This window comes from Bison bison, unplaced genomic scaffold (assembly GCF_000754665.1).
Source record: "Bison bison bison isolate TAMUID 2011002044 unplaced genomic scaffold, Bison_UMD1.0 scf7180017864072, whole genome shotgun sequence".
In the NCBI taxonomy this organism is placed as follows: Eukaryota; Metazoa; Chordata; class Mammalia; order Artiodactyla; family Bovidae; genus Bison; species Bison bison.
Window position 1 is genome coordinate 12,604,991 of NW_011494644.1, and position 25,206 is coordinate 12,630,196.

At 45.9% G+C, this 25,206-nt stretch overlaps 4 protein-coding genes across 4 annotated transcripts in view; all 4 read right to left on the reverse strand.

Moving 5' to 3' along the window:
- Positions 1-6,155, reverse strand: part of PHKG1 (phosphorylase kinase, gamma 1 (muscle)) — an 11,186-nt gene extending 5,031 nt beyond the window's left edge. Inside the window, exons 1-3 of the mRNA XM_010837456.1 lie at positions 3,563-6,155; positions 981-1,070; positions 50-228 (exon numbers count right to left, since the gene is read on the reverse strand). Coding sequence (XP_010835758.1) covers positions 50-228; positions 981-1,063 — 262 coding nt within the window. The 5' untranslated portion in view covers positions 1,064-1,070; positions 3,563-6,155. The remainder of the gene's footprint in view (positions 1-49; positions 229-980; positions 1,071-3,562) is intronic.
- A 208-nt stretch (positions 6,156-6,363) lies between these two features.
- CHCHD2 (coiled-coil-helix-coiled-coil-helix domain containing 2) lies at positions 6,364-13,453 on the reverse strand. Its single transcript, XM_010837392.1, has 4 exons — positions 13,297-13,453; positions 8,975-9,224; positions 7,879-8,029; positions 6,364-6,673 (listed from the first exon to the last, which is right to left on the reverse strand). The coding sequence occupies exons 1-4, from the start codon at positions 13,344-13,346 to the stop codon at positions 6,663-6,665; spliced, it is 462 nt and encodes a 153-aa protein (XP_010835694.1). The 5' UTR covers positions 13,347-13,453; the 3' UTR covers positions 6,364-6,662.
- Positions 13,454-18,544: 5,091 nt separating this feature from the next.
- On the reverse strand, positions 18,545-19,447 carry NUPR1L (nuclear protein, transcriptional regulator, 1-like). The gene is made up of 2 exons (XM_010837394.1): positions 19,106-19,447; positions 18,545-18,764 (listed from the first exon to the last, which is right to left on the reverse strand). The coding sequence occupies exon 1, from the start codon at positions 19,406-19,408 to the stop codon at positions 19,112-19,114; it is 297 nt and encodes a 98-aa protein (XP_010835696.1). The 5' UTR covers positions 19,409-19,447; the 3' UTR covers positions 18,545-18,764; positions 19,106-19,111.
- Positions 19,448-24,823: 5,376 nt separating this feature from the next.
- LOC104986706 (transcription elongation factor B polypeptide 2) overlaps positions 24,824-25,206 on the reverse strand; it is a 718-nt gene continuing 335 nt past the window's right edge. Inside the window, exon 2 of the mRNA XM_010837395.1 lies at positions 24,824-25,206. Within this exon, the coding sequence (XP_010835697.1) occupies positions 25,080-25,206 (127 nt within the window). The 3' untranslated portion in view covers positions 24,824-25,079.

Consider the following 25,206-nt stretch of genomic DNA (forward strand, 5'->3'; position numbering starts at 1 on the left):
CCCAGAGCGGGGGCGGGGCCCCCTGCCGTGGCTCGGGGCCACCACTCACTGATGTTGGGGTGTCCCGAGACCTTGCGCAGGATGTCCACCTCCTTCTGCGTGGCCTCTCGCAGCTCCTGCACCTCCTCGGAGCTGAAGCTGCCCCCGCCGGTGATGTCGATGATCTTCACAGCGTACTCCTGGCACGTGGGCTTGTGGATGCAGCGCCTGACGACGCTGCTCACTCCCCTAGGGGTGCAGAGGACAGATGGTCCCGGGGGCCCCTAACCCCAGGGGGAGGCCCACATTCAGGCCACAGCAGAGAGGTCCTGCCTTGTCCCCCAACTCCCTGTGAGCTTCGGGGCAGCAGTCCCCAACTTTGGGGCCCATTTTTGGCACCAGGGGCCAATTTCATGAAAGACAGTTTTTCCATGGACCCGTGGGATGAGGGATAGTTTTGGGATGATTCAAGAGTGTTACATTTATTGTGTACTTTATTTCTATTAGTATTGCATCAGCTCCACCTCAGAGCATCAGGCATTAGATCCTCGAGGTTAGGAACCCCTGCTTTGGGGGACGGAAGGTTGAAGAAGGCTCCGGGGGATGGGGGCGATTTGCCTGGAGCCAGAGGAAGAAGTCTGCTTTCAGGCCTCCTGGTTTCCGTCACTGCTCTTTCTCAGCTCAGAGGAAGAAACCGTACACCCCTAGGATCCCGAGCTGCATTCTGACGCCTGACCCCTGACCCTGAGCCAAGGCTGGATTGGATGTGCTGTCAACAGCTCTGGGGTGGGGGGTGGGGCTCCCTTTGCTGGGAGGGTCTCTGATCTGGGTGCCTTTATACCTGCTTCCTCCATCCCAAACCCCAAACTGAAGTTTTCTCTAAGTGGACAGTGCTTTGGAGATGAAGACGGTCAGGGCTCAGGGTCAAGGAGAGATTGCTCCTGCCCGCAGAGCCGTCCAGAGGCTCGGATCGCACTTCTTGGGGGAGGTCTGGGCCTTACCTGCCCAGGATCTCCTTGGGCTCATAGTTCTCATAGAAGCTCTGTGCAGAAGAGGAGTCCGGCAGCGACTTGTCCTGGGTCATATCAGCTCTAAGAGGGGAACAGAAAGAAACCGTCAGCCTTCCTGACCTAGGGGATGTGGTCTGTGAGGGCTAAAACTATCTCTCCCTTAGCTTTGTATGTCCTGGCAGAGGGCTGACCTCTTGTGAATATTCAAAATAAATGCTTGTGAATTTTATAGATAGCCAATGGGAATGTGCTGTATAACACAGGGAACTCAACCTGGTGCTCTGTGTCAACCTAGAGGGGTGGGATGGGATGGGAGGTGGGAGGGAGGTTCAAGAAGGAAGTAACGTAAGTATAGCTATAGCTGATTCATGTTGATACATGGCAGAAACCAACACAACACTGTAAAACAATTACCCTTCAATTAAAAATCAATAAAATTTTAAAAATAAAAGATAGTTTAAAAACCACTTGTGAATTTTAAGAAAGCTCTGGAAAGAGCTCAGCTTGCTTCTCCCCACTGGTGTAAACTCTTGTGACCCCAGTTGACCACGTGGCTCGCAAAATGTTCTCCTTGTTAGCTGTTGCTCCCCAGAAGGAGCAGCAGATGGTCAGCCAGGTCCAAGCCCAGGTTTGAGGCAGGAATCAGACCACTGGGCCCCAGGGTTAGCTCTGACAAGGCCAACACACCCCTGGGTTTAGGAAGTACCACCAACAAACTCTGCAAAGGACAAATTAAAGTGCTGTTTCTTTTTCCTCTTGGAGGAGATGAAGCCGGTCCTGCTTTCCTTTGCCTGCCCTCTGCACTTGTGGAAAAGGTGAGAGACTTCACGGTTTCATCTTCAAATATGGCGCCCCCATAATCTCACCTATTGCTCCAGTAGTAACTGTCCTACCCGGAAAACACCTCTCCTTCCAGGACAGGCTTCCTATGCTTCCCACTGCTGCTTCCTCACTCCTTCCGTCCTTACCCAGGACTTCTGTCACTCTCCCTCCTTCTCTCTTCCTTCCTTCCTCTGTTCTCTTTCCTCCTTCCTTTTCCCCTTCCTTTTTTTAAAAGGTTTTTTTTGGCCTATATTGTTTTATTTGGGGGGCTGCACCACTGGACATGCGGGATCCTAGCTCCCCAACCCAGGATCAAACCCACATCCCCAGCACTGGAAGCCTGGCGTCTTAACCACTGGACTACCAGTCCCCTTTCCTCCTTCCTTTCTTTCATACTCTGAGAAGCACTGTGCCAGGTGCTCCGAGGGAGGCAGAGCTTGATGGGTGAGTCCTGGTCCCGGCCCCTGGTGTCACTCATGGACGTGTGCCCACTCCATCCAACTGTGATGGTCTCTGGGACTTCCCAACCACCCTTCCCGCCGGGCCCAGTGCAGGCGTATTACTAGTGCTGCTCCACAGATGTAAGTCAGCGGCCGGAGGGATCCCTCTGGTCCAGATTCCTGCCCACAGGATGGTCCTGTCCTCAGCATGCCCCAGGCCCTACCTAACGACCAGTGAGCCCTGGGTGGTCCCGCTGCAAGGCAGGCAGAGTGGAGCCAGGACACTCGGGCCTGGACTCAGAGGAGCTGGCCGGCTTTGCTTCAAGAACGTGGAGGCCACTGGGCACCGAACTCCTTCCTCGCTTGGAGGATTTGAGGAATGGAGAAAATGCTGTACCAACCGGAAAAGGGGCAGAGAGAAAACGGGCACGAGCTTCCGCTCAGCACAGCCAAAGCTGCCTCTGGTCCCACTTCCATCTCGCTTTCTGGGTCCAAGAAGGCCTGGCCTGATCAAGGGGCCAGTTTGCTGACTGGCGGCAGCCTGGGCTGCCTGGAGACAGGCTGGCTGTTCCAGGAAGCCTGGTGTCCTCACTGCTGGGTGCCTGGTTACCGGGGGAAGGACAAGAATAACAACGGTCTCCTCTGCCAGCGGCAGGCCTGGCGCTGCCTCTACTCCACCCTCGTCAGCAACCCCGGCTGAGCACAGGAGTGTCTGTTCCCCAGAAAAATTAGCCCAGTTCCTGGTGAGTCCTGTAAAGCTCCAAGGCGGGCATCTGTTCCCCTGCTCCCCACCTCTCAAAGCCAGATAGGAGGTCTCTCCCTTCCCCCAGCCCTCCATGCGCAGAGGGTGTATCCCAACCCAGCCTGGCATGCCATCCCATCCAGGGGCCCCATTCCCTGGCACCACCATCTCCACCCGAGTTCCAGCACTGGGCGGGTAGGTGATGAGGTCCATCTTGCCCCATCCCCTTGCTCTAGGCCTAACTTGGGGCCAGCTTCGTGCCTCTGTCCACTGTCCCCACCTGCATCCCCCAAGGCACCCCTTTGTAAAGGGTCCCCAAATGCGAGGACGTAGCCTGGTCCTTTTTGGAACATAACATCTCTCCCCAAAACTGACAGTCAGCAAACAGTCACAGGGATCTACTTTCTGTGGACAAATACCTTCAAAAGTCAGTGCTGCCATTCTCCTGGGTTCGTCTACTGTCAGAAGTGAGAAGAAGTGGGCCTAGTGGGTTTGGGAGGGTCTTCTCTACCCCATGACTTCTCCTGCTCCCCACCAGGCTTTTATCACTCACTGACCCAGCTACTCACCGCTATACCTCGCAGGCCCTGGAGTGAACGTGATGGGAATCCCAAAGGTCCCGGACCCGCCCAGGGAGAGGGGACAGCGGAGGACTGAAGCGTGTCCCGAGCAGACACTTGCGGCCCGAGTAGGATATCTTGCTGTTCTTCCTTCTACTTGAGGACGGAAGGCTGATGTGCCAAAAATAAAGCACAACTGCAAAGCTGGGATGCTGGCCAAGGCTTGGCAGGCCAAGTCTCACCAGGGGATGACCTCTGGTGGAGGGTGAAGGAAGTTCGGGTGGCCTGGGAGCAGGCAGGACAGCATGTGGTGATCAGTCGGTGACCAGTCTTCCCTCAGGAGCTCACTAAGCCTCCCTCGGGAGCTCACTAAGCCTTCCGGCATGTGGGAGAACAAAGCCAGCTTGCCAGGAATGCACTGACTTCTCTGTGTGCTGAGCGCTCTGGAGACACCCCTGTGCGCCAACTCTGCAGCCTGGCTGTCCAGGGGAACTGATCAGCTATGGTTTGTGTGGCTGATTGACCAAATGCAGACCTCAAAGTTTATCCTGGACTCCATCTCTCATCAGCCTCCAAGATTTCATTCTTAACTCATTTTGTTTTCAGCCAGCAGTTCCTGATGAATGAGAGGAGGTTCATGTGCCAGGAAAAACACTTGGGCGCTAACTGTGGGCGGCTTTGGGCCCTTTGGGTTAGGGTCCTCATCAGTGTGATTCTAGCTTAAGAGGTTGACAGAATTGGAAATAATGTATGCTGGCACCAAAAGGACACTTAAAAAAATATTTCAGAGAAATTAAGCTTTTTCCTATTTATTTTTTATTTATAATGTATTTGGCTGTGTTGAGTCCTAGCTGCGGCTGGAGGGGTCTTTGATCTTCTTTGCCACTTCTTTGCATGAGGACTCTAGTTGCGACATGTGGGATCTACATCTCTGACTCAGGCCTTCTGCATTGGGAGCGTGAAGTCTTAGCCACCAGACCACCAGGAAGTCCCAGTAGACACTTTTTTAATGCTCTCTCATTCCAAAGCTACTTGTTATTCAAACCCCTAATTCTAATACACCAAATGAAGAAAGGGATAATACAGTGCTTCATACAGATGCCGAGCCTATAAAAGCCCACTTAATGAGCATTTTACAATGTACTGCAAATGTACTCTCACTTGAGCCCCTGAAACTCTGGTATTAAGCCAATTTTAGAGAATGTGACTTGTTCTATGAGGTCACCAAGTAGAAGGGCCTAAGTCAACCCCAGGTATACGCCCACATGCTCTTTCCACGTCACTACCTCTTTCATTCTAGGGAAATATTTTGCTGAATTGTTACACAGAAAGGAGTTGTAAATGACTTTGTCTCTATCCATAAAGGCCACCAGCTTACTGAGATGCAACATCTGGTCCCAAGGATGAAAACATTTAAGTCCCCTCTTACAGTCAAAAAGACTCATTTGTTTTCCCTCTCCTGATTCTAAGCTGTAGACTCATGCTGGTCTAGTTTCAATGCAAGACAAAAATCCCTCTGACCTTAGGGCAAAAGGCCAACATACCTAGTGAATCATTCCCTGTGCCCTTTTCTGTACAGTCATGGTTCCCCCAGGGAGAGGCCAGATCAGACAGACTCTTACATTTTATTGTCAGAGGTTCATTTTCCTTGGATTCACTGCTTCAACCCTATTTGGGTACCCAACACACACCATCTTGCCTTGGACATAAACGGCATTAACACTACGAACTCAGGGGTCTTAGGCATTTAGGAAAATAGGCAAAGAAGCCCACTGGTGAACCCAGGGAATAGGCTGGGGGACTGGACAAGAGTGAATTGTCTATGGTCATTTAGGTCCTTGGGCAATGCAGTCTTGGCCTCTTTTAGGAACTGAATTAGATTAGGTGCAGAATGGAGCATTCTGAGAACACTGCTGAGGATAGGAGGTAACAAATGAATAATTCACTCAACAGCACTTCACTCACTTCATGGTAACGAAGAGAAAAATAAAGAATCAGATAATGGGAGCTCTGAGAGGTATATGTGAAAGTCAGAAAACTGCAGACCATAATGCAGACTTGAGGTCAAGAAGCAAATGAAATTTTGAGTTGTGAAGGATAGAGCTGGATTCATTTAAAAAAAAAAAAAAAAAAGATGCACACTAAATGGTGCATCTCCATCTCCTTAAGGTAACATGGAGAGGCAACTTGAATCTTTCAGGAAGAGCAACACACCATGCCTTAAATAGAATGAGTTAAAAAAAAATTTTTTTTTATTTGGCTATGTCAAGTCTTAGTTGCAGCACACGGGATTTTTTGTTGCACCACACACTCCCTAGCTGCGGCACACAGGCTTAGCTGCCTTGCGGCATGTGGGATCTCAGTTCTGTGACCAGGGATGGAATCCATGATCCCTGCATTGCAAGGCAGATTCTTAACCACTGATCACCAAGGAAGGCCCCATATGCCTTAAGTAGAGTAAAAGCACTTGCAGGGGAACTGCCTTCACTAAGGCAATGATTTTTCATCTCTAACCAATTAACTGGATGTTCTAGGGTGACAGTCATAGATACTGCTGACCTGGCCACGTGGAGACGGCATGTATAATGGCTCTGCTCCCACATTTCCTTTATCACTCTCCTGATTTAGGACAGTACTGTACCTGGAACCTGTTTAAGGAACAGCACATTTGCTGGGGAGCAACTAGGTGGCCGCTGCTTTAATACCCAGAGACTATAAACTATATACACGTAGACAGCTGTGTTTTCCTGCAAAATCCATTGTGTTCAGCATGTGTGATTTATAACCTTCTACTTAAGAAAAAAAGTGACTAGAAAGAAAAGCATTTTATTCTAATCAAGTCACAAACAATAACATCAGAAAAGCACGCTTAAGAGGCCACAACCGCCTCTTCTGCCCAATCCCAAACTCAATACCATCTCAGTGAACTTCTATACAGTGACAATGCCCTCTTCCACCGCAATCGTGAAGCACAAAAGCTATTAATGATTAAGGAGAGTTTTAACGGGTGGTCTCACACTTCACATCTTCACTACTAATTATACTTTAAATGCTAAATCAACATGGTCACGAGAGGTGATTTTTCATGTCTTCAACTGGAACTTCTTGATTAAGCTAATCCTGCAAATAGAAAAGGTTTGTTAGAAGAGCACTAGCTACATATTCTCAACAAAGCAGAAGTCCTCCAAAATGATGAAAGGAGGGATGAAATCCAAGGTTATTAGTTCCTTTCATAAGAAACCGTTTAAGGCATCTTGAAGTGAAGTGAAAGTCGCTCAGTCATGTCCGACTCTTTGTGACCCCATGGACTATACAGTCCACGGAATTCTCCAGGCTAGAATACTGGAGTGGGTAGTCATTCCCTTCTCCAGGGGATCTTCCCAACCCAGGGATCAAACCCAAGTCTCCCGAATTGCAGACGGATTCTTTACCAGCTGAGCCACTAGGTAAGTCCAAGAATACTGGAGTGGGTAGCCCATTCCTTCTCCAGGGGATCTTCCCGACCCAGAAATAGAACCAGGGTCTCCTGCATTTCAGGAGGATTCTTTATCAGCTGAGCTATCAGGGAAGCCCTAGGCATCTTGCCACAACCAAACTTCAACTCTATACTTGTCACAAGTGAAAAAAGAGAGGGTGTATGTCCTTCTCTGCACAGAGTACTGAAGCAGAAGTATAGTCACTTTGGTATTAGATGGAGCTTCACCATAGACTTCTGATAAAACTTGGCCATTAAATCTCTTAATTCCACAGTTCAACCACCTGAAAAAATTAACTTCTGCCATATTTCCTGCCATAAATGAAGGAAGGAAAATGAAAACAAGCATTTTTAATAGATGGTGAATTCCTAGGTTGACAGGAGGAAATTACAAAAAAAAAAAAGGGGGGGGGGGGGGGAGGAGAATAAGTTGACTGCCAACATTCCAAAGAGCATAAAGCTCAAAGTCCCACAGAGGGATCTAATAAACTTGTCTCTCCCAAACGGGGTGTGTAGACTGACAATGCTCCATCAAATCTTGTGCACATTTCTGGACTCTGGTGAAATTAGCACTAAGGCTATGCAATAGCCACAGTAAGATCCTGGCACACTAATCTCTATCTGCTTAAGGAAGAATTAGACTAAGAACATAACTGGCAAAAGGTAAGATAATGACTAGAGATCTCTGGACCAGCTCCTTGTTAAGATTATTTTTAGAGTAAACAAAATCTCCTCCAATTTGTCAGTTGGATTTATCAAACACAGACTCCCTAAGTTTTACAGGGTCCAGAAGTACCATTCAGTGAATTAAACAGATGCAAGTTTGGTCATGGACTGAGAGGTCACCTACCGTTGGCCAATCTGCACTGTTTCAGCACCTCGCTGAAACCCTCGCAAAGTTTAAGGTCACCCTGGCTCTGGGCACACTCCAAAAACTGTTTCACCTCATAGAAGCAGGGGCCATTCTGCTGCAGTTGTGCCGGCTGGGTTCCCTGAGGCTCCTGCAAACACGCAACATTTAGGACTATTAAAAAAGGAAATCAGACTTATGCCCCAGCAAAGAGAAACAGCCACTCTTTGGGGTTAACTGGGGGAACAGAACTAGAACCAGAGGCAAATTAAGTTCCTATTTCATAACATGAAACACGAAGAAATTTAAAGGCAGAAAGAAATGAGCTGTAACTAAAATTCCAGTCGTAATCAGAAAGACTCATGAATCAAGATGTAATTCAAAGTGGTTATTTGGGCATCTAAAGATCAATGGTTCAGTCATGTTTCATGAAGGAAAAAAATGGGATTACTACAGAAAAATAGAGGAACGAGAGCTTTTAGTACACCAGAAATACAACGAAGTATATGCCCACTCTCCCTAGAGGAGAAAATTCACATGTCAGAAAGAAGGGCAGTGGCAAATATTAGGAAAGATATCAGACAGCACTGGAGTCACAAAACAGATTTCTAAACACTTAACTAAGTTTGAGCCTGGATGAGTTAAGAGTGACCAGGAAAAAATACATATATTTATATTCATTCATTAATTTATGCCAGGCCACCTGGCTTGTGGGATCTTAGTTATCCAACCAGGGACTCAACCAGAGCCCATGGCTGTGAAACAGCTAAGTCTTAACCACTGGACCACCTGGGACACAGGGTGTCACCACAGGGACACAAACAACCCTGTATATTAAAACATTTAAAATAAGGGGAAAGGGGCTGCTTGACAGTGCGTCAGGATGAACTGCTACAATTCTACACCTTGGGAAGAAATACCATGTGTACAGGATTCCCTGATGCTGGCCTAAGGAACGTACTAACTCAACTGCCAAATGTGGCTCTTGATAAACCATTTTCCCCATGTGGAGATAGTGCCAACACATAAGAACCTACAAACAACTAGATTCTCTCATAAAACACACCACCAAAGGGAATGCTGCCCCAAGTCTTACCTGGTAAGTGATGTCAGGCCTTGAGGGTTCAGCACTGCTTCCTCCACTGAAGCCCCCAGTGATGGCGTGACCCAGAGTGTGGCCGACGGCAGAACCCACAGCCACACCAGCAGCAGTGGTTGCCATCTGGGCCATCAGACCTGGCTGCCGGGGAGCAGCAGCAGGGGAGCCGACGGCAGATGGTGGCGCCATTGCTGGTGGCTGAGCTGCGGGCGCTGGCCTGGGCGCTGCTCTCATCTGAGGTGCGCGGCTGTGAAAGAAAGGACAAAAAGTAGTTTAAGTTCCCATTCCCAGCCAGGTTTGGAAACTGTCAACTTACACAAACAACCCTGTATATTAAAATAAACCTCAGGGTGCCGGGAGCCGGTGAGGCATTCCACTCGTGACAAAGGTCATGAGGAAGGAGGCTCAGCATACGCAAAGGCGGGATCGAGCCTCCGGAGTCTGCCTGGATATTCTCGAGCATTTTCCCCCCAAAAAAACCAGAGTCTGCCTACTTTATTGCTTTGTGCTCTCACCTCTGACTTTACTGGGGGCTGTCCCCTACCACCATCTCGCTCTCTCTGTCAAAGAGTTAACTTACAGCTCCAATTAATAAAGTTCCTGGGCCATTAGGAGTGTTTAAATCCAAACCCCTCAGATGGCTCTCTAACTCACCTGAGAAGTTTACCCGGACTCCTACAGCTATGCATACGATTGTTTACAGTCTCCCAGCCTCGAGAGGCACGGGAAGCTTAAGATATTCAAATAGCTTAGAACCTCTCAGAGAGTTAGAAACTGTCAGAATAAGACTAGTAAGGGATTTCATTGATGAGTCAATGCTTGCTGCCAAGTTTTCACATCCCCTGAATTGTATCCTTGAGTATGTATTAATTAATAGTTGGTATGTAGAAAACATAAGTAGTGGCCTTGGTGTTAGTAACTTTAGACCCTTAAGGTAATAAATTCTTTCCTTTGTTGTAAACCCATTACACATCCGCCCTATAGGAATGCAATTTTATCTTTGGAAGATGGCGCCAAACCTTAAAATAATTACTCTTAGAGAAAATAAGTCTTTGTTGATAAGTCCTTGTCAAGAGTCATAAAAATGTTAATAGGCCTTCTGGCCAGAAGATGATGTAAATCACCTAAACCATTTGTATACGATAAATTTGCAGGAAAGAAACCCTGGTTTTTGATAAGAATCAAAGACTGCTGACTTTGCATCCCCTATTATCCTCTATGTGTAACTTAGGGTATAAAAGCCCCTGTTAAAAATAAAGCTACGGGCCTTGCTCACCAATGCTTGGTCTCCCTATGTCATTCTTTCCTTTAACTTCCGGCTGAAGTCTCCATCTGGAGCGTGGATATCCTCTGCGACCACTTATTTGCCTGGGCTTCTAAGACCCACTCGAGAAGGTGTCTAAGGTGGGGCACCTTCCGCTATTCGAGAGCCTCCGTGGTCAGAGCTAACCTGGTGTCACGGGTTATATTGATTTTCCGCGTAAACCAAGCTACTCAGCCTCTTTTCTCCACTGAATTTTCCTACTGAGCTATCCTCATTCTATTACTCTTTATATCTCTAATTACCATTTGAATAGGTCGCCGATGCCGTCTCCCCTTCGAATACCCTGGATCAGCCGGGGCTGGTCCCCGGCATCAGGGTTTTAAATTATCAAACACAAATATGATATACATACAAGAAAACTTCACAGCACATAATTCCCTAAGCTATTTACATCATTTCCTCTCTCGAACCTTTTGTTAAGGTTGTAATCACTGGATATAAACTTCTCTTCCCTGCTTTTTTGCAACCATCTCCATGTATTCACAAAGTCTATAGTATCTTTAAGAACACAGTTCTCCCAAAATTTCATAAAATTCGATATAACTGTTCATGAGACAAAACCGTCTGCCTTTATGGAGCTGACATTCTATTGAGGGATCAAGTGAATGTTAAGGGAAAAATACTACGAGAGGGAGGGCATGTTCTGGGATGTTGCAATTTTAGGACTGTCAAGGGAGGTAACAACTGAGTAAAGACGGACAGTCGTCTAGAGAAATAAACTAGTCCAATTCCTTCATTTCAGATTAGAAAACTGAAACCCAGCAAGTGGAACTGACTTGCCTCGACTGTTGTACCTACACTAGTATCAGTGATTTCCCATCTGTAGGACATCTGGATATCTTTAAATTTCACTAAAATGTCCAGTGGCAACCCACTCCAGTATTCGTGCCTGGAGAATCCCACGGACAGAGCAGCCTGGCAGGCAACAGTCCACGGGGTCGCAAGAATGGGACACAACTTAGGGACTAAACCACCACCCAATATGTCCAGTACTGCTCTAAAAATCTTTCACATAGATTATATTCTCTGTCCATTTTTTAGATTGTTTCCTTGGGTGCTCTTCCTTTAGTTAAGGCTAGGTCAAAAGTTTATGACTTCTAATCAGGTGGTATCCAGTATCTGGTCTAATTTCACCAAACAAATGTGGTTTCCCCTCCTTTGGATAGCAGCATCTTTCCATTACTGAACTCCTTCTCTACACTCCTAACACAGTTTGAACACAATTCACCTTAGTCTAGAGAAGCAATGTGGTACTGTGCTAAACGTTCTGAAGCTGTCACCAGAAAACTCTGAGACCTGGCTTCTCTATACATACAGAAGGACAGCAGTGAGCGGTCCTGAAGAGAGATCTTAGCTCCCTGTCCAGGGATTGAACGTGTCCAGGGTAATCAGGAATGAATTTTCATCCAGGATGAAAATCAGGAATCCTAACCACTAGACCACCAGGAGAAGACTCTTGAGAGTCCCTTGGACTGCAAGGAGATCCAACCAGTCCATCCTAAAGGAAATCAGTCCTGAATATTCAGTGGAAGAACTGATGCTGAAGCTGAAACTCCAATACTTTGGCCACGTGATGGCCAAATGAGAACCAACTTATTTGAAAAGACCCTGATGCTGGGAAAGATTGAAGGTGGGAGGAGAAGGGGACAACAGAGGATGAGATGGTTGGATGGCATCAGGGACTCAATGGACATGAGTTTGAGTAAACTCCGGGAGTTGATGATGGACAGGGAGGCCTGGAGTGCTGCAGTCCATGGGATTACAAAGACTTGGACACGACTGAGCGACTGAATTGAACTGAGACCACCAGGGACTGGAGGCTAGATGCAGTTCCTGGCTCTTCCCCTGTTTGAAAGCAAAAATGTTTCCAGGAAGCAAAAACTATAAAAACAGGTATAAAGTTTAACATAAAAGTCAGAAACTAGGCAGAAATACACACCCAGAGAGGAGTGCCAGCATCCTGAATGACGCGCTCAGTAGAGAGGTGATTTAAATCACTTATACAGGACAGTCCTTCAGGGTCTTTGTTTACATTTGGCCAATTATCTTGTCCCTTTTCACACAGTGACTATTCCTAGAACCCTCCCCAAGATGCACGTGCAACTCTTTGCTAAGATGGTTCCCATCGTGGAGGCCTGTGGTATATTCCACACTTATCATGGGGTGGCGCACCCTCCCTTTCTGACCCCCACGGAGCCTTCCTGCCCATGTGCAGAGAGGGACGTTTTCCTTGACCTCAGGAGTGGACACCTTATCTCTTCACTTCAGCAGAGCTCAGCTTCTGCCACTAGCTTTGTCCTTAGTATCAGGGCGAGAACAAAGCTTCAGTTTTACTCCGCTTGACAAATACCAGCTGCCTGGCCCAGGGGCCCATCTATTTCCTACCTCTACATGACCTTGGACAAGTCCCTTATTCTGCTTCTCCAGTTTCCTTGTTCCTGTAACAGGAAAACACCTACCTTCGGAGGCTATCAGGAGGTGCAACTGACAGTATATTTTACAAGTATCTTATGAACCGGAAAACGTCATGCACACGTGAGACCTTAGCCACTGTATACTGGGCTGAGCCCTTGGAACGCTCACTGCTTATGGAAGGTGCTCAAAGGTTATTTACTTGAACTGAGGTACGATCATTTTCCTATTTATACCATCTGTTTTCTACTTTTTTTTTTGGTTGTTGTTATTGTTGCTATTTTTGACGTTTCAGCCAGATTACACTTACAAATATCCACTTTCTAGAACTGGCATGTTTTAATACAAAATGGACTCTAAAATATGTTAAGAAATAACTCATGGACATTCGAAATTAGGAAGTTTGCACTAACGGGAAAGCTACCCAAAGCCCCATAACCAGTTTGCGGCGACCGGAGAAAGGCCCACGCCGCCCCAGGCTTCAGACGCCCCCGCCCGTAGACGCCCCGCCGTCCCAAGGCAAAGCACAGCGTCCCTCTGTGACACAGCACGGGCAGGACCCCAAACCCCGACGTAGTCTCACCTGGCAGGAGGGGCCACGCGGGAAGTGCGGCTTCGGCTTCCACGAGGCATCTTGACTGCACTGCTAAGCGACGTCAACAGGCGGGAGACTCTGAGACCCTGGCGGATTCTGCGAAGCGCGAGAGCGGAAGTTGAGAGGCGGGGCTGGTCTTAGCGCGCGGCCAATCAGCGCACAGGGCTTCCGCTCTCCGACTTCTCCGCGGGTTTGAAGGTCACAGGAAGAGCAGGACGTCACGGCTGCGCCTCGTCGCATGCAGTTGACGTCAGACGCTCGGGGCCAGGACTGTTTAGAAAATCGGAGGTGGCCGTGGGTGTGGAAATTCTGTCCGAGCCTTAGCGCGACTCACAACCGTTTCCTAGGGCACAAGGACCGTCGCTTCTACCTTCAAACGTTTGCTTATTAATGTGGTAGGTCAGCTTCAACCTTGAGAAAGTGAGTCAGACCTCTGGCGAGAGTGAGTCAGACCTCTGGCGTGGTTGTTCCTGGACCTTGGGTCAGTTGCTTAACCTTTCTCACCATTAAGTTACTTATTTGAGTATTTCTTGAAGCACAGTGTGGGCACATAATAAGACTGAAATGAAGAAAATGGACAATTTTAGGGATCGACAGAGCCGAGTTGGTTCTACTTGTGTTTTGTCTGTTCATCCAGTAAACAAAAGTTAAATTCAGACAGTAATAATGCCTTACTTTTATGTATTTCACACATTTCCTAACCCCTTCATGTGTATTATAGAACTTGTGCCCGTAAGTGGAATGATATTCGTTCACTGATAATGAAATAAGGTGTTCTGAATGATTTCCCAAGTGCTATCTAGGTTTAGAGCAGGAAACAAAACTACCTTCAAGGAGTTTAAATTCATAGAGGCGAGACACAAACACCTACATTAATTAGATGGTGATGATAGGAAGCAAAAGCAGGATAAGCGAGGTGTAGAGAGTTAGGGGTCCGAGAGGGCAGGAGGTTTTTTTTGAAGGGGCAGTATTTGAACGGAGTCCTTAAGGAAGTGGGGAGGCAAGCCACCCCAAGGGTAAGAGCTTTCCTGATAGTGAGAACAGCAATTGCAAAGGCCCCAAGGATCTGTGCTTCAGTGATACTTGGTGGAAAGTTCTTTTAACCATGTATTTTAGGGCCTCTGCAGTAGGGGACAAGTAAACTAATGGCATTTCATGGGGGGCTTCGTGGAAGTCCTTGGAGATGGGATGGGTTTTATGGAGGAGAGAAAGCAGAGGTAGAACCTCCATTTCTGCTTGGATGTCAGTCAGAAATTTCCCCCTTTCACCAGAGGTGACAGAGTTAAAGCAGCCTTTTCAACAACAGCAGAATGTTTGTGGAACTGAGGGGTAAATAATGCAAAAAAATTTGTGAAAAAGTTTTATTTTCACAGAATTTCTTAAAGAAATGAAAACTGTAAATGGTAAGCCCTTGTATTTGCCTTTGGATAATTCATAAAAAGAGATGGGAGAAAGGAACCTTATTTATATACTTATTTTTAATTGAAGGATAATTGCTTTAGGAACCTTATTTATAAAGGACATTCTGGGACCGGAAGAGCTTAGACTGAGGAGAGCTTTGGACAGACAGGCATGCAGACCAGAACAGAGACAACTTTAATTTTACCTCGCTAAGTCATTCATTCCTAAATTGAGGACAGAAAATTAGATGTTTGTACAAGGTTATTTTGTGAAAGTAAGAGATTTAAAATAGTCTAAATCTCTGTCAGTAAAATACAGGTTAAAAAAATAATGGCACACTCACAATATCAGTGCAGTTCAATTGCTCAGTCATGTCCAACTCTGTGGCCCCCATGGACTGCAGGCCTTGCCTCCCTGTCCATCACCAGCTCCCGGAGTTTACTCAAACTGTCCATTGAGTCGGTGATGCCATCCTACCATCTCATCCTCTGTCGTCCCCTTCTCCTCCTGCCTTATGTCTTTCCCAGGATCAGGGTTTTTTTAAATGAGTCAGCTCTTCACATCAGGTGGCCAAAATATTGGAGTTTCAGCTTCAACATCAGTCCTTCCAATGAACATTCAGGACTGATCTCCTTTAGGATGGACTGCTTGGATCTCCTTGCAGTCCAAGGGACTCTCAAGAGTCTTCTCCAAACCACAGTTCAAAAGCCTCAATTCGGCACTCAGCTTTCCTTATAGTCCCAACTCTCACATCCGTACGTGACTGCTGGAAAAACAAAGCTATATATAAAGCTACAAAAAAAAAAAGTTTTTCTGTATATTGATATGAAATGATTTCCAAGCTAAACTGTCAAGAGAAAAAAAGCAAACGGCAGAATTGAGTGCAAGGTGCTATTATTTGTGTGAAACGGAGAGAAAAGACCATATTGTGTGTGTATAACATAGCTGACAACACTGGTTGCCTTAAGGCAGTGGCACAAATTCAGTTAAAAAGTAATCAAAATTTGAACAAAGAACTCTTGCAGATGTTGTTACAGACATTTGGCTGAATGGACTCTTGATGATTGCAATTAAAAATTGCAGAGGGAGACAAAGGGTAAGGGAAGAAAATCCTGAAGGCTAAGATAAATATCAGAAACTTTAAAACTGTGCAGACTTTGTTCCATAAATTCCATATCTAGGAATTTTCAAAAGTCGTGAATGTGAAAGAAATTAGCCATAAGGATGTTGATTTAACAAAATGTATAAAATAGGGAAAACCTGAAATACCTTAAGTGTCTTGCAATGTATTTAGAATTAGTTAAATAAGTTCTAGTACCTAAATATGATGAAATGTTTGGCATCCATTTAAAATGTTATAGAATATCTGATATGAGAATTGTCTTCACAAAATATTAAGTGAAAGCAGATTATAAAATAGTATATACAGTATGTATTTTGAGAAAGTTCCTATATATTTTAAAAACTGGAATTACATACAGCCAAGTAGTGATGTTATCCATTGGATACTGCTTTCTCTGCTTCCTTTCATTTTTTTTTTTTTTGGCCTGTCTCTATTTTCCAATTTGTCTACAGTGAACACACAATGAATAAACCTACCCTGGTGGTTTAAAGCGTGTCCTCAAATTCCTTGACACTCCCTTCAAAAGGTGAAGCCAAATTAAATTCTTCTCCAACCTCATGAGAGACCCTGAGCTAGAACTACGCAACCAAGCCACTCCCAAATTCTTGATGCACAGAAGCTAAGATAGTAATTTGTTACACAGCAATATGTAACCAATACACATAATCTCTATCTACAGTGACCGTATTTGAATTTTAAAAGCTCTACTATCTAAAATGGGCAAAATCTAGTTAGAACACTTTACGGGTTGCTTTAACATAGCTGATGTCTATCTGGGTATGCTGTACTTTACAGCAGAAATTGTGAGGAACTGAGATGTTTAAGACATTAAGGTCCATACACTGTGTACTCAGTTGCTCAGTTGTGTCCCACTCTCTGCGACCGCATGGTCTGTGGCCTGCCAGGCTCCTCTGTCCATGGGGTTTCCCAGGCAAGAATACTGGAGTGGGTTACCATTTCCTGCTCCAGGGGATCTACCTGACTCAGGAATCGAACCCGTGTCTCCTGCATTGGCAGGTGGATTCTTTACCGCTGCTCCACCTGGGAAGTCCATACACTGTAAATGTAGTTTTGTGTTTGGATAACTAAGACATATGTATATGATTATAGTGCCTGGCACATACCAGACAAGAATGAATGAATGAATTTAACTGATGATCTAAAAGTACAAAATACTATAAAACAAGTTGTTGTGTTGTCTATATGAAGTTCTAAAGGATTTTAAGGGGATGGATATTCAGTGTGAATGATGGCTTCAGGAAGAAAGTGGCACTTTTAAGTATAGCTGACACTAGTTTTAGAAAAATTAAAATTAATTAAGGGCACCCTGAGTAGGATAGCACAGATTTAAATGAAGAGGAAGAATTGAATATGGTGAGTTTAGAGGACAGAAGACCTGTGTCAAGAACCAGTGTGTTTTCGGAAGTTGTGAGAAACAAATTTAAGAAAATCCAATAGATGATTTCCAGCACAATATAAGGCATCTAAGCTTTTTAACCTACAAGGTTACAGCAGTCATTGAGGGTTTTTATATGATTAAAGTGATCTTCAGGAAGATTGGTCTAGCCATGTCTGAGATGCAGTAGAGGGAGACTAAGGGTAAGGAAAAAAAATCCTGAAGGCTAAATAAGACAGTGGTGATGGGAACATTATTAGTATAACTATTATATATCAGGCAGAGAGCTTTATATGCATTATTTCATTTATGCTTCACAAGAACTCTTGAAATAAGTACTGTATCATTCCTAACTTATAGGTAAGGATACAGATGTATAGAGTTTAAACAACTTGCCCAAGTCCATACAGGCATTTTACTCCAAAACCAGGAGGACTCCTACCACACTGCCTGAACGTTGGAGACATTTTTAAAGAATTAATGAAATCAGTGAAAGAACTTAAGGCTTCCTGACAAGAGAGGAAAAAGAGGGATCATGTTCTGTAAACTTAAAAATAATCACCATTTATTGAGCACCGATTATGTGCCAAGCCCTTAAGTGTGTTAGATGTTTTATATACTTTATCAATTATCACTTTGGCAGGGCAACCCAGTATGATTCCCATTTTACAAATGTGAAACGTGAAGCTTGGCAGAAGTTGAAAGTAGTTATCACTCAAAGTCTGCTGAATGCCAGGTCAATGAACAGCCATTGCTAGGATTAAAATTCAGGTTGCTCATTCCAGAACACCACCCTTCTTTCCTCACCACTGGGTGCAGAGGCCTGACAGAATGCAGAGTGAAGAGACAGGAAAGGGACCCTGCCATACTCTGCATAATCTTTAAACATGGAATTGTGGGTGGTTCTGAGCCACAAAAGGATGTCTACAGTTGATGAAAATGGTGGTGGTGGGAAGAGTGAATGTTTTTGAGTATCTGTTAATGTCTTCTAACTTGTACGGCCTCTGGAAAGTTACTTGAATTCTATGCCTCAGAATCCCCTGTAAAATGGAGATAGCATTCACTTCAAACGATTGTTGTGGGCCAGTGGTGCAGAGAACCTAGCATACACCATTTGAATTTAAAATACTTCTATTCTGACAAATATTAAGGGCACACAGTCCTAGGTGACATTTGAGTTAAAGTCTTATACAAATTCCTATCTCTGTTCTGCCCGTATTCATCTCTGTCACTTCTTTACACTTAACTCAAATATTTGTGGGCTTGAAACAAATTACCACAACAAGTTAACCAAAAAAACACCAGAAGACTTAAAATGCCATTCTTGCTGCTCTCTTTTAATGAAAAACCCTAAACCCTAAGCAGGCATACCCACTTGGATGTTACTTAACAATCAGTAAGGAAAAGTTACTGAAGCAGTAAACTTAAGCGATGTTGTAAAGTTCTGCTGACCAACATGGACTGTTCCCCTTAGGACCACAATTACAGCTGGAGTCAGAGAAAATACTTATATCAGGTCCTTCGGGTATGGGTATCCTGTGGAAAATCAGACAAAAAACAAAATTCAATTATTCTCTTTAGTCCGTGCATAAACACTGCAATTAAATCCCTTCCTTGTATTTTTAGGAAGATGTTTTCTGCGTTTCCTAGCCCCGTCTACCCAACTACAAATTTCCAAAATATAATTTTACACTATTCCAACCGCAGCCGGGAGAGAAGCTGGGAGTTTAGGGGGCCCACCCGGCTAATGACTTGGCTACAGGGTAGCCTCAGAAGGGGGCGACTGTGCCGGGTCGAGTCGCAGGGATCGGATCGGAGCGCCGCCCGGGCGATCGCAGGGCTCCCCGGGGCCCGGGCCACTGGCTGCCTGCACGCACCGGCGCTCAGGTGAGACGGGTGCGCGGCCGGGGCTGCAGCTGGCGCTGGCGACGCTTGCGCTGGCTGTTCAGGAGCTTCTGCGCGATCTTGCGCTCGTGGCCGCCGGGCACCAGCCAGTTGGTGCGCAGTTCTCGCTCGCGCCGCGTCCGGCCCTTGATGCGACCGGCCCCGCAGGCTGGGAAGTCGCGCAAGTAGTAGTAATCCGGACAGTCATAGAACTCCTCCTCGGAGCCCACCGGGGGCCACACGTCGGGTGGCGGTGGCAGCGCTCGAGGCTGGACAGTGGGAGCGGCCGGGTCCATCGCGCCGGGTCGCCCGCTCGGGCGGGTGCGCGCGTTTCTGGAGGGCCACGCCCCGCGCTTCGATTGGCGTCGCCGGAGAGGGGGTGGAGCCTAGGGATGACGTCACAGAGCTGGGATGCTCCCTGGCGTGAGGCCTCTGCGCTGCACGCAGTCCGGGTAACCATGACCTTTTTCTCCATCCAGTTTTGTGCACCCCCAGTGGGAGAGGGGCGGAGGAGGCAATGGCACCCCACTCCAGTACTCTTGCCTGGAAAATTCCATGGACGGAGGAGCCTGGAAGGATGCAGTCCATGGGATCGCTGAGGGTCGGACACGACTGAGCGACTTCACTTTCACTTCTCACTTTCATGCATTGGAGAAGGAAATGGCAACCCACTCCAGTGTTCTTGCCTAGAGAATCCCAGGGATGGCGGAGCCTGGTGGGCTGCCGTCTATGGGGTCGCACAGAGTCGGACATGACTGAAGTGACTTAGCAGCAGTAGCAGTGGGAGAGGGGCATTTGGCAAATCCGATCGAAGACCCGTTTATGTCGGTCAAAAGTGGGAAATTAGCCAATTATCAATAGTGAGGGGCTGTGCATTCGTCGGGGTGATCAACAGTGAGCATTTTGTCAGGTTATTTGATGACATGAGTTAAGTGCTCAGTAATGATGATGGTTTGATCGCTAAACCATGGACTGTAGCCTGCCAGGCTTCTCTGTCCATGGGATTTTCCAGGCAAGAATACTGGAGTGGGTTGCAGTTTCCTTCAGGGGATCTTCCCAACCCAGGAATCGAACTCGGGTCTCCTGAATTGCAGGCAGATTCTTTACCAACTGAGGTACAAGGGAAGCTTTGCGCAGTAATAATGCAAAATGAAAGATAGGGTTCTGAAATAATATCTCTAGTATCCCAGAAATGTATTTTTTGAAATTGATTCATTCGTTTTTCTGCACCGGGTCTTAGTTGCAGCACACGGCTCTTCTTTTACCTTCGTTGCGGGCATGTGGAATCTGTAGCTGGCATGTGGGATCTAATCCCGACTGGGGATGAACCGTTCCCTTGAATTGAGAGCGCCAAGTCTTAGCGACTGAACCAGCAGGGAAGTCCCCCAGTAATGTATTTTTAAAACACATCTAGATGAAAAGGAAATGCATCAGAATGCTAAAAGTATTCCTGCTGCTAGGGGCATACATTAGTTCTTTTTTCTTTCCATAGTCCATGTGTTTGATAAGGAGTAGGAAATAAGTATTAAGCGAGCAATTAAGAAGGGAAAGTTACCTTGCCTTGTGGAAGGCCAGGAACCGCGCGGCAATTTCGGATTATCCGAGGGTGCCCAAGTACTGTGGTCAGGGGACGCTGGTGTGATAGCTTGATGCTCTGGCAGTTAGGGGGTGAGGGCCGAGAGTCGGGGAGCAGCCGCGCGCGCCCCTCGTCCCACCCGCCAGCCCGGGCTGCGTCCAGCCCCGCGGGCATGGGGGAAAGGATGCTCGCGGAGAGCAGCTGAGGCGAGAGGAATCAGGCCGGGTGTTCTGCGCTGAGAAAAGGCCAGGCTTACATCCTCGCCGAGGGCTGATGCACCGCGGAGCAGGAGTCATTAACATCCAGCGGCACCCGAGGCTCTGCGGCGACTCCCAGGTCTAATTGCCTAATTTACTGTCTCCCTAAACGCTGCTCTCAGGGTATTATTGCCAAGAATGCCTTTGTTTGCGTTTGGTTTAACTAGTGCAGTAATTCTCTTCCCACAAATATTGCAGCCATCTCCCCCGGGGACTTTTCTTTTTAATAGATGGAAAATAATACTCTACTTAAAAAAAAAAAAAAAGGCCTCAGATATTTGATCTTGCTGAGTTTCTGTCAGTGACCAAGTTGCCAATTTGAGTTTTTTCCCCCTGCTCTCTAAAGTCGTGTCCCTGGTGGGGCGTGGCCTACATACCGAGCTCTGAGGGCAATTTTGGCAGTTCCTTAAATGAGCAAGTCCCAGGAGAGTGTTTTTAATAACACACCCAGGGGGTTTTCTCTTCCACCCTCGTGTCTTACACCTGCTACTGGGAAAGAGAGAACCTGTTTATTCCCATCCACTCTCCCACACATTATCTCTTAAAAAAAAAATCTCTTTAGAATTTTTAATGAAAATATTCAGACATTCTCAAAAGTGAAAATAGAACAAAGAACTCTCATAGCCCCTCACAGGGGAGCTTTTGCACAGTTATCAAGATCCTGTCTGGTTTGCTTTATCCCTTTCTGTTTTGCTCTGCTACAGATCTTAAGTTTTATTCCTGTGTATCTCAATGGTTGTGGTTTAGTCACTAAGTGGTGTCAGACTCTTGCAACCACATGGACTGTAGCCTACCAGGCTCCTCTTTCCATGGGATTTCCCAGGCAAGAATACTGAAGTGGGCTACCATTTCCTTCTCTAGGGAATCTTCTCCACCCAGGGATCCAACCCATGTCTCCTGCTTGGCAGGTGGATTCTTTACCATTGAGCCACCTAGGAAGCATGCATCTCAATATACAGCTCTAAAAAACTCAGCCTATTTCTTAAATAATTTCAATCTCTAAATTACAATAGGAAACATACAACTTGGAATACATTTAAAAAATCTACAGATAAAATTTGCTTATTATGGTGTTTAAGTCACTTCTTATATAGGGCGGGCCCCTGCCCTTTTCCTTTTGCCCTGACATGACTTGTTGCAAAAACTGGGTCAACTGTCCTGTAAATGCCCCACTTTGTGGATTTATCTGCTTCCTTGTCATGTCATGTAACTTGTTCCTCTCTCCCATATCTTGTCAATTGAAGTTGATTCTAGAGGTGGGTTTATGCACAGATTCACTTTCCTAGGAGGTGATGTGTTTTGGCATCACACCAGGAGACCCACAATAGCTCATTGCCCCAGTTTTAGTGATTAGTGGGCTCAGGTGGTGACAGCCTATCCCTACAACTGTATAGTTCAGGATTAATAGTTTCAATCGAATAGTTTCAACCATGGTTCATTTTTTTGTTTGCTGTTGTGTTCATTTGTTATTATTTCATTAGGTGCTGTGAGATGGTAATTTTTTAATTCAATGATTTCTTCTACACTTAGTAGCTAGAATTTTTTCCCTCATGAATATACCTTAATATATTATTTAGGTAATATAATATATTTTTTTATAATATTTAATATAATATTTTTTCTTCCAGTTTTATTGATATATAGTTGGTGTAGAGCACTGTATAAGGTTTACAGCATAATCATTTGACTTACAAAATGGCAACCCGGTCCAGTATTCTTGCCTGGAGAATCCCATGGACAGAGGAACCTGCTGGGCTACAGTCCATGGGGTTGCAAAGAGTCGACACCACTGAGTGACTAACACTTTCACACTATCATGAAATGAGGACCCCAAGTAAGTTTAGTAAACATCTGTATCATCTCACAGAGACACAAAATTAAAGACACAGAAAAGCATTTTTTGTCCTTGTGGTGGGAACTCTTAGGATTTGTTCTCTTTTGTATATAATACACAACAGTGTTAATCCTATTAATCATATTGTATGTTACATGCCTGGAACTTGTTTGTCTTATAGCTGGAAGTTTGTGTCTTTTGACGGCCTTTGTCCAAACCCCCACCCATACCGCTCTCCCACACATTACCACTAGACCTGTCCTACCAGAAATGCCACAAGGACTCCTTCAGGTTGACATGAAAGGATGCTAAACAGTAACTTGTAGTCATATGGAGACATAAAAATTCCTGTTAAATGTAATACATGGGTAGTACTTCTCTGGTGGCCCAGTGGTTAAGACTCTGCACTCCCAATGCAAGGGGCCAGGGTACAATCCCTGGTCAGGGAACTTGATCCTGCATGCTGCAGCTAAGGCCTGGTGCAAACAAATAAAAATAAATACATACTTTTTTAAAAAGAATACTATCAGGAGTTGTGAAAAAGCAACTTACAGAATGGAAGAAAATATTTGCAAATCATATATCTGATAAGGGGTTAATATCTAGAATATATGAAAAACAACAAGAACCAAAAAACAACACTGGTTAAAAATGGGCAACAGACTTGAATATACTTTTCTTCTTTCAGAACCTTCCTTGCCATGTTGATTTCTAGATGGAGTCTGTGCCAGGTTCCAGTTAATTGCCTCTTGACTCCAAATTCACCCTTTATTGCTTGCTGTGCAAAAATTGAGGTGGACCACTTGAGTATTTTTTTCTAAACCAGCTGGCACAATGTTAGTTTTTGTCAACTGAAGGCTCTGGAGAGTAACTGCAGGAGGAAGGGGTTTCCCTCCTCCTTTTGTTAGGTAGTCAGTCAGACATGGGCTGGTCCCTGCCCCATCCTGGACAGGGTCATCTTTCTCTCTGCCTTCCCTACCCCCACCCCACACTGGTGATCAAAACACACCTCAAGATCTTCCCTTTTTGTGATCAACGACCGATAAGTTTCCAGCCTTATCAGGACCAAACAAGATAAAACCTGCCAGCACAGGTGCACCAAGACCTAAAAGATGACTCGAAGTAACCCGGGGTTCATTATATTGTATTTGTAGTAAATTAGCATTTCAAGTTTGCCCCACCCACCCCGCCCCATGGTGGGTTCCACTTGGGTGCTTGTGGGTAAGCGCCTGTGCGCTAGGAGGAAAGTTATACAACCTAAAGCTGCCAATCAACTTAGTCAAATAACACAGGACAGAGAGAGGGACTTGCCACCACTCTGAAAAACCAACCCGACCCTGTTGCAGGCGGCTTCTTGTTTCCAGGCAGCCTGCTTTCCTTCATTTTCTCTGTTTGGTGTGTACTTCTGCTTTGCTTAATACAACTCTTGCTATTTACAACTGCTCTCTGTCTCTTGATTGAATTCTTTCCTTTGGGGGATAAGAACCAAGGAAACACCTGTTTTGGTGGTAACAATTCTAGGGTACTCCTGTATCGGGCTCCTGCAATGTGTAGGGGTTCAGCTCTTGCAGTGCAGATGGCTTCTCCAGCACCACGTTTCCAACTCATGTAGCTCCTCTGGAGCCCCAGTCCTGCCATGACAGGGGCCAACACCACCCAGCAGCCGTACTTTCCCCCAATTCTCCCCACCTTGGATGGCTTTGTCTCAGGATGCCTCCATTGAGATTCCTCTCCATGAATGACTTTTCTTGACACTCCAGATGGTAAGTTTGTTTTTTGTTTCTTTAATTTATATTTTGGCTGTGCTGGGTCTTCATTGCAGCACTCAGGCTTTCTCTAGTTGCTGCAGTCAGGGGCTGCTCTTCATTGCATTGCATGGGCTTCTCATTTCAGTGGCTTCTCTTGTAGAACGTGAACTCTAGGCATGCAGACTTAAGTAGTTGTGGCACATGGGCTTAGTTGCCACAAGGTACGTGCCATCTTCCTGGACCAGAGATGCAACCCTTGTCCCCTGCATTCTTAACCACTAGACCACCAGGGAAGCCCTAGATGGTAGGTTCTTGACACATTCTGGAGGGCAAATTTCCAGCAACTACCATTGTTACTGAAAGTTCAGCTTCCCTGTACACCAGTGCCAAAGAGAATCTCAGTTTTGGGTGAAATAGGTAAGGAGAGCTTTATTATTTCGCCAGGCAAAGGGCTTCTGCCTTGAAAAACTATGTGTCCCAACCCAGGATAATTTTTTTTTAAGACACCCAAATCTCTTTTAGTGGGAAAGTGAGGCAGTTGAGGTGGGGGTCTTACTGCACAGCTTGTCCATTGGCTCTGCTTCCTGAGTCCTGTGGCTTCATTACATCTGGCAGCTCGGGTGGGCTGGAGAAGGGCTCGATGCACACGTCTTCAAATGCCTCGTCTTCCCTGAAGGCT

Excerpts from the sequence above, each read along its gene's own strand:
- NUPR1L (XM_010837394.1), bottom strand. The coding sequence starts at position 19,408 with ATGGACCCGGCCGCTCCCACTGTCCAGCCTCGAGCGCTGCCACCGCCA.
- CHCHD2 (XM_010837392.1), bottom strand. The coding sequence starts at position 13,346 with ATGCCTCGTGGAAGCCGAAGCCGCACTTCCCGCGTGGCCCCTCCTGCC. Across the intron at positions 9,225-13,296 it reads CGCGTGGCCCCTCCTGCCAG|CCGCGCACCTCAGATGAGAG; the intron begins GTGAGACTACGT and ends TTTCTTTCACAG. Across the intron at positions 8,030-8,974 it reads GGCCTGACATCACTTACCAG|GAGCCTCAGGGAACCCAGCC; the intron begins GTAAGACTTGGG and ends GCGTGTTTGCAG.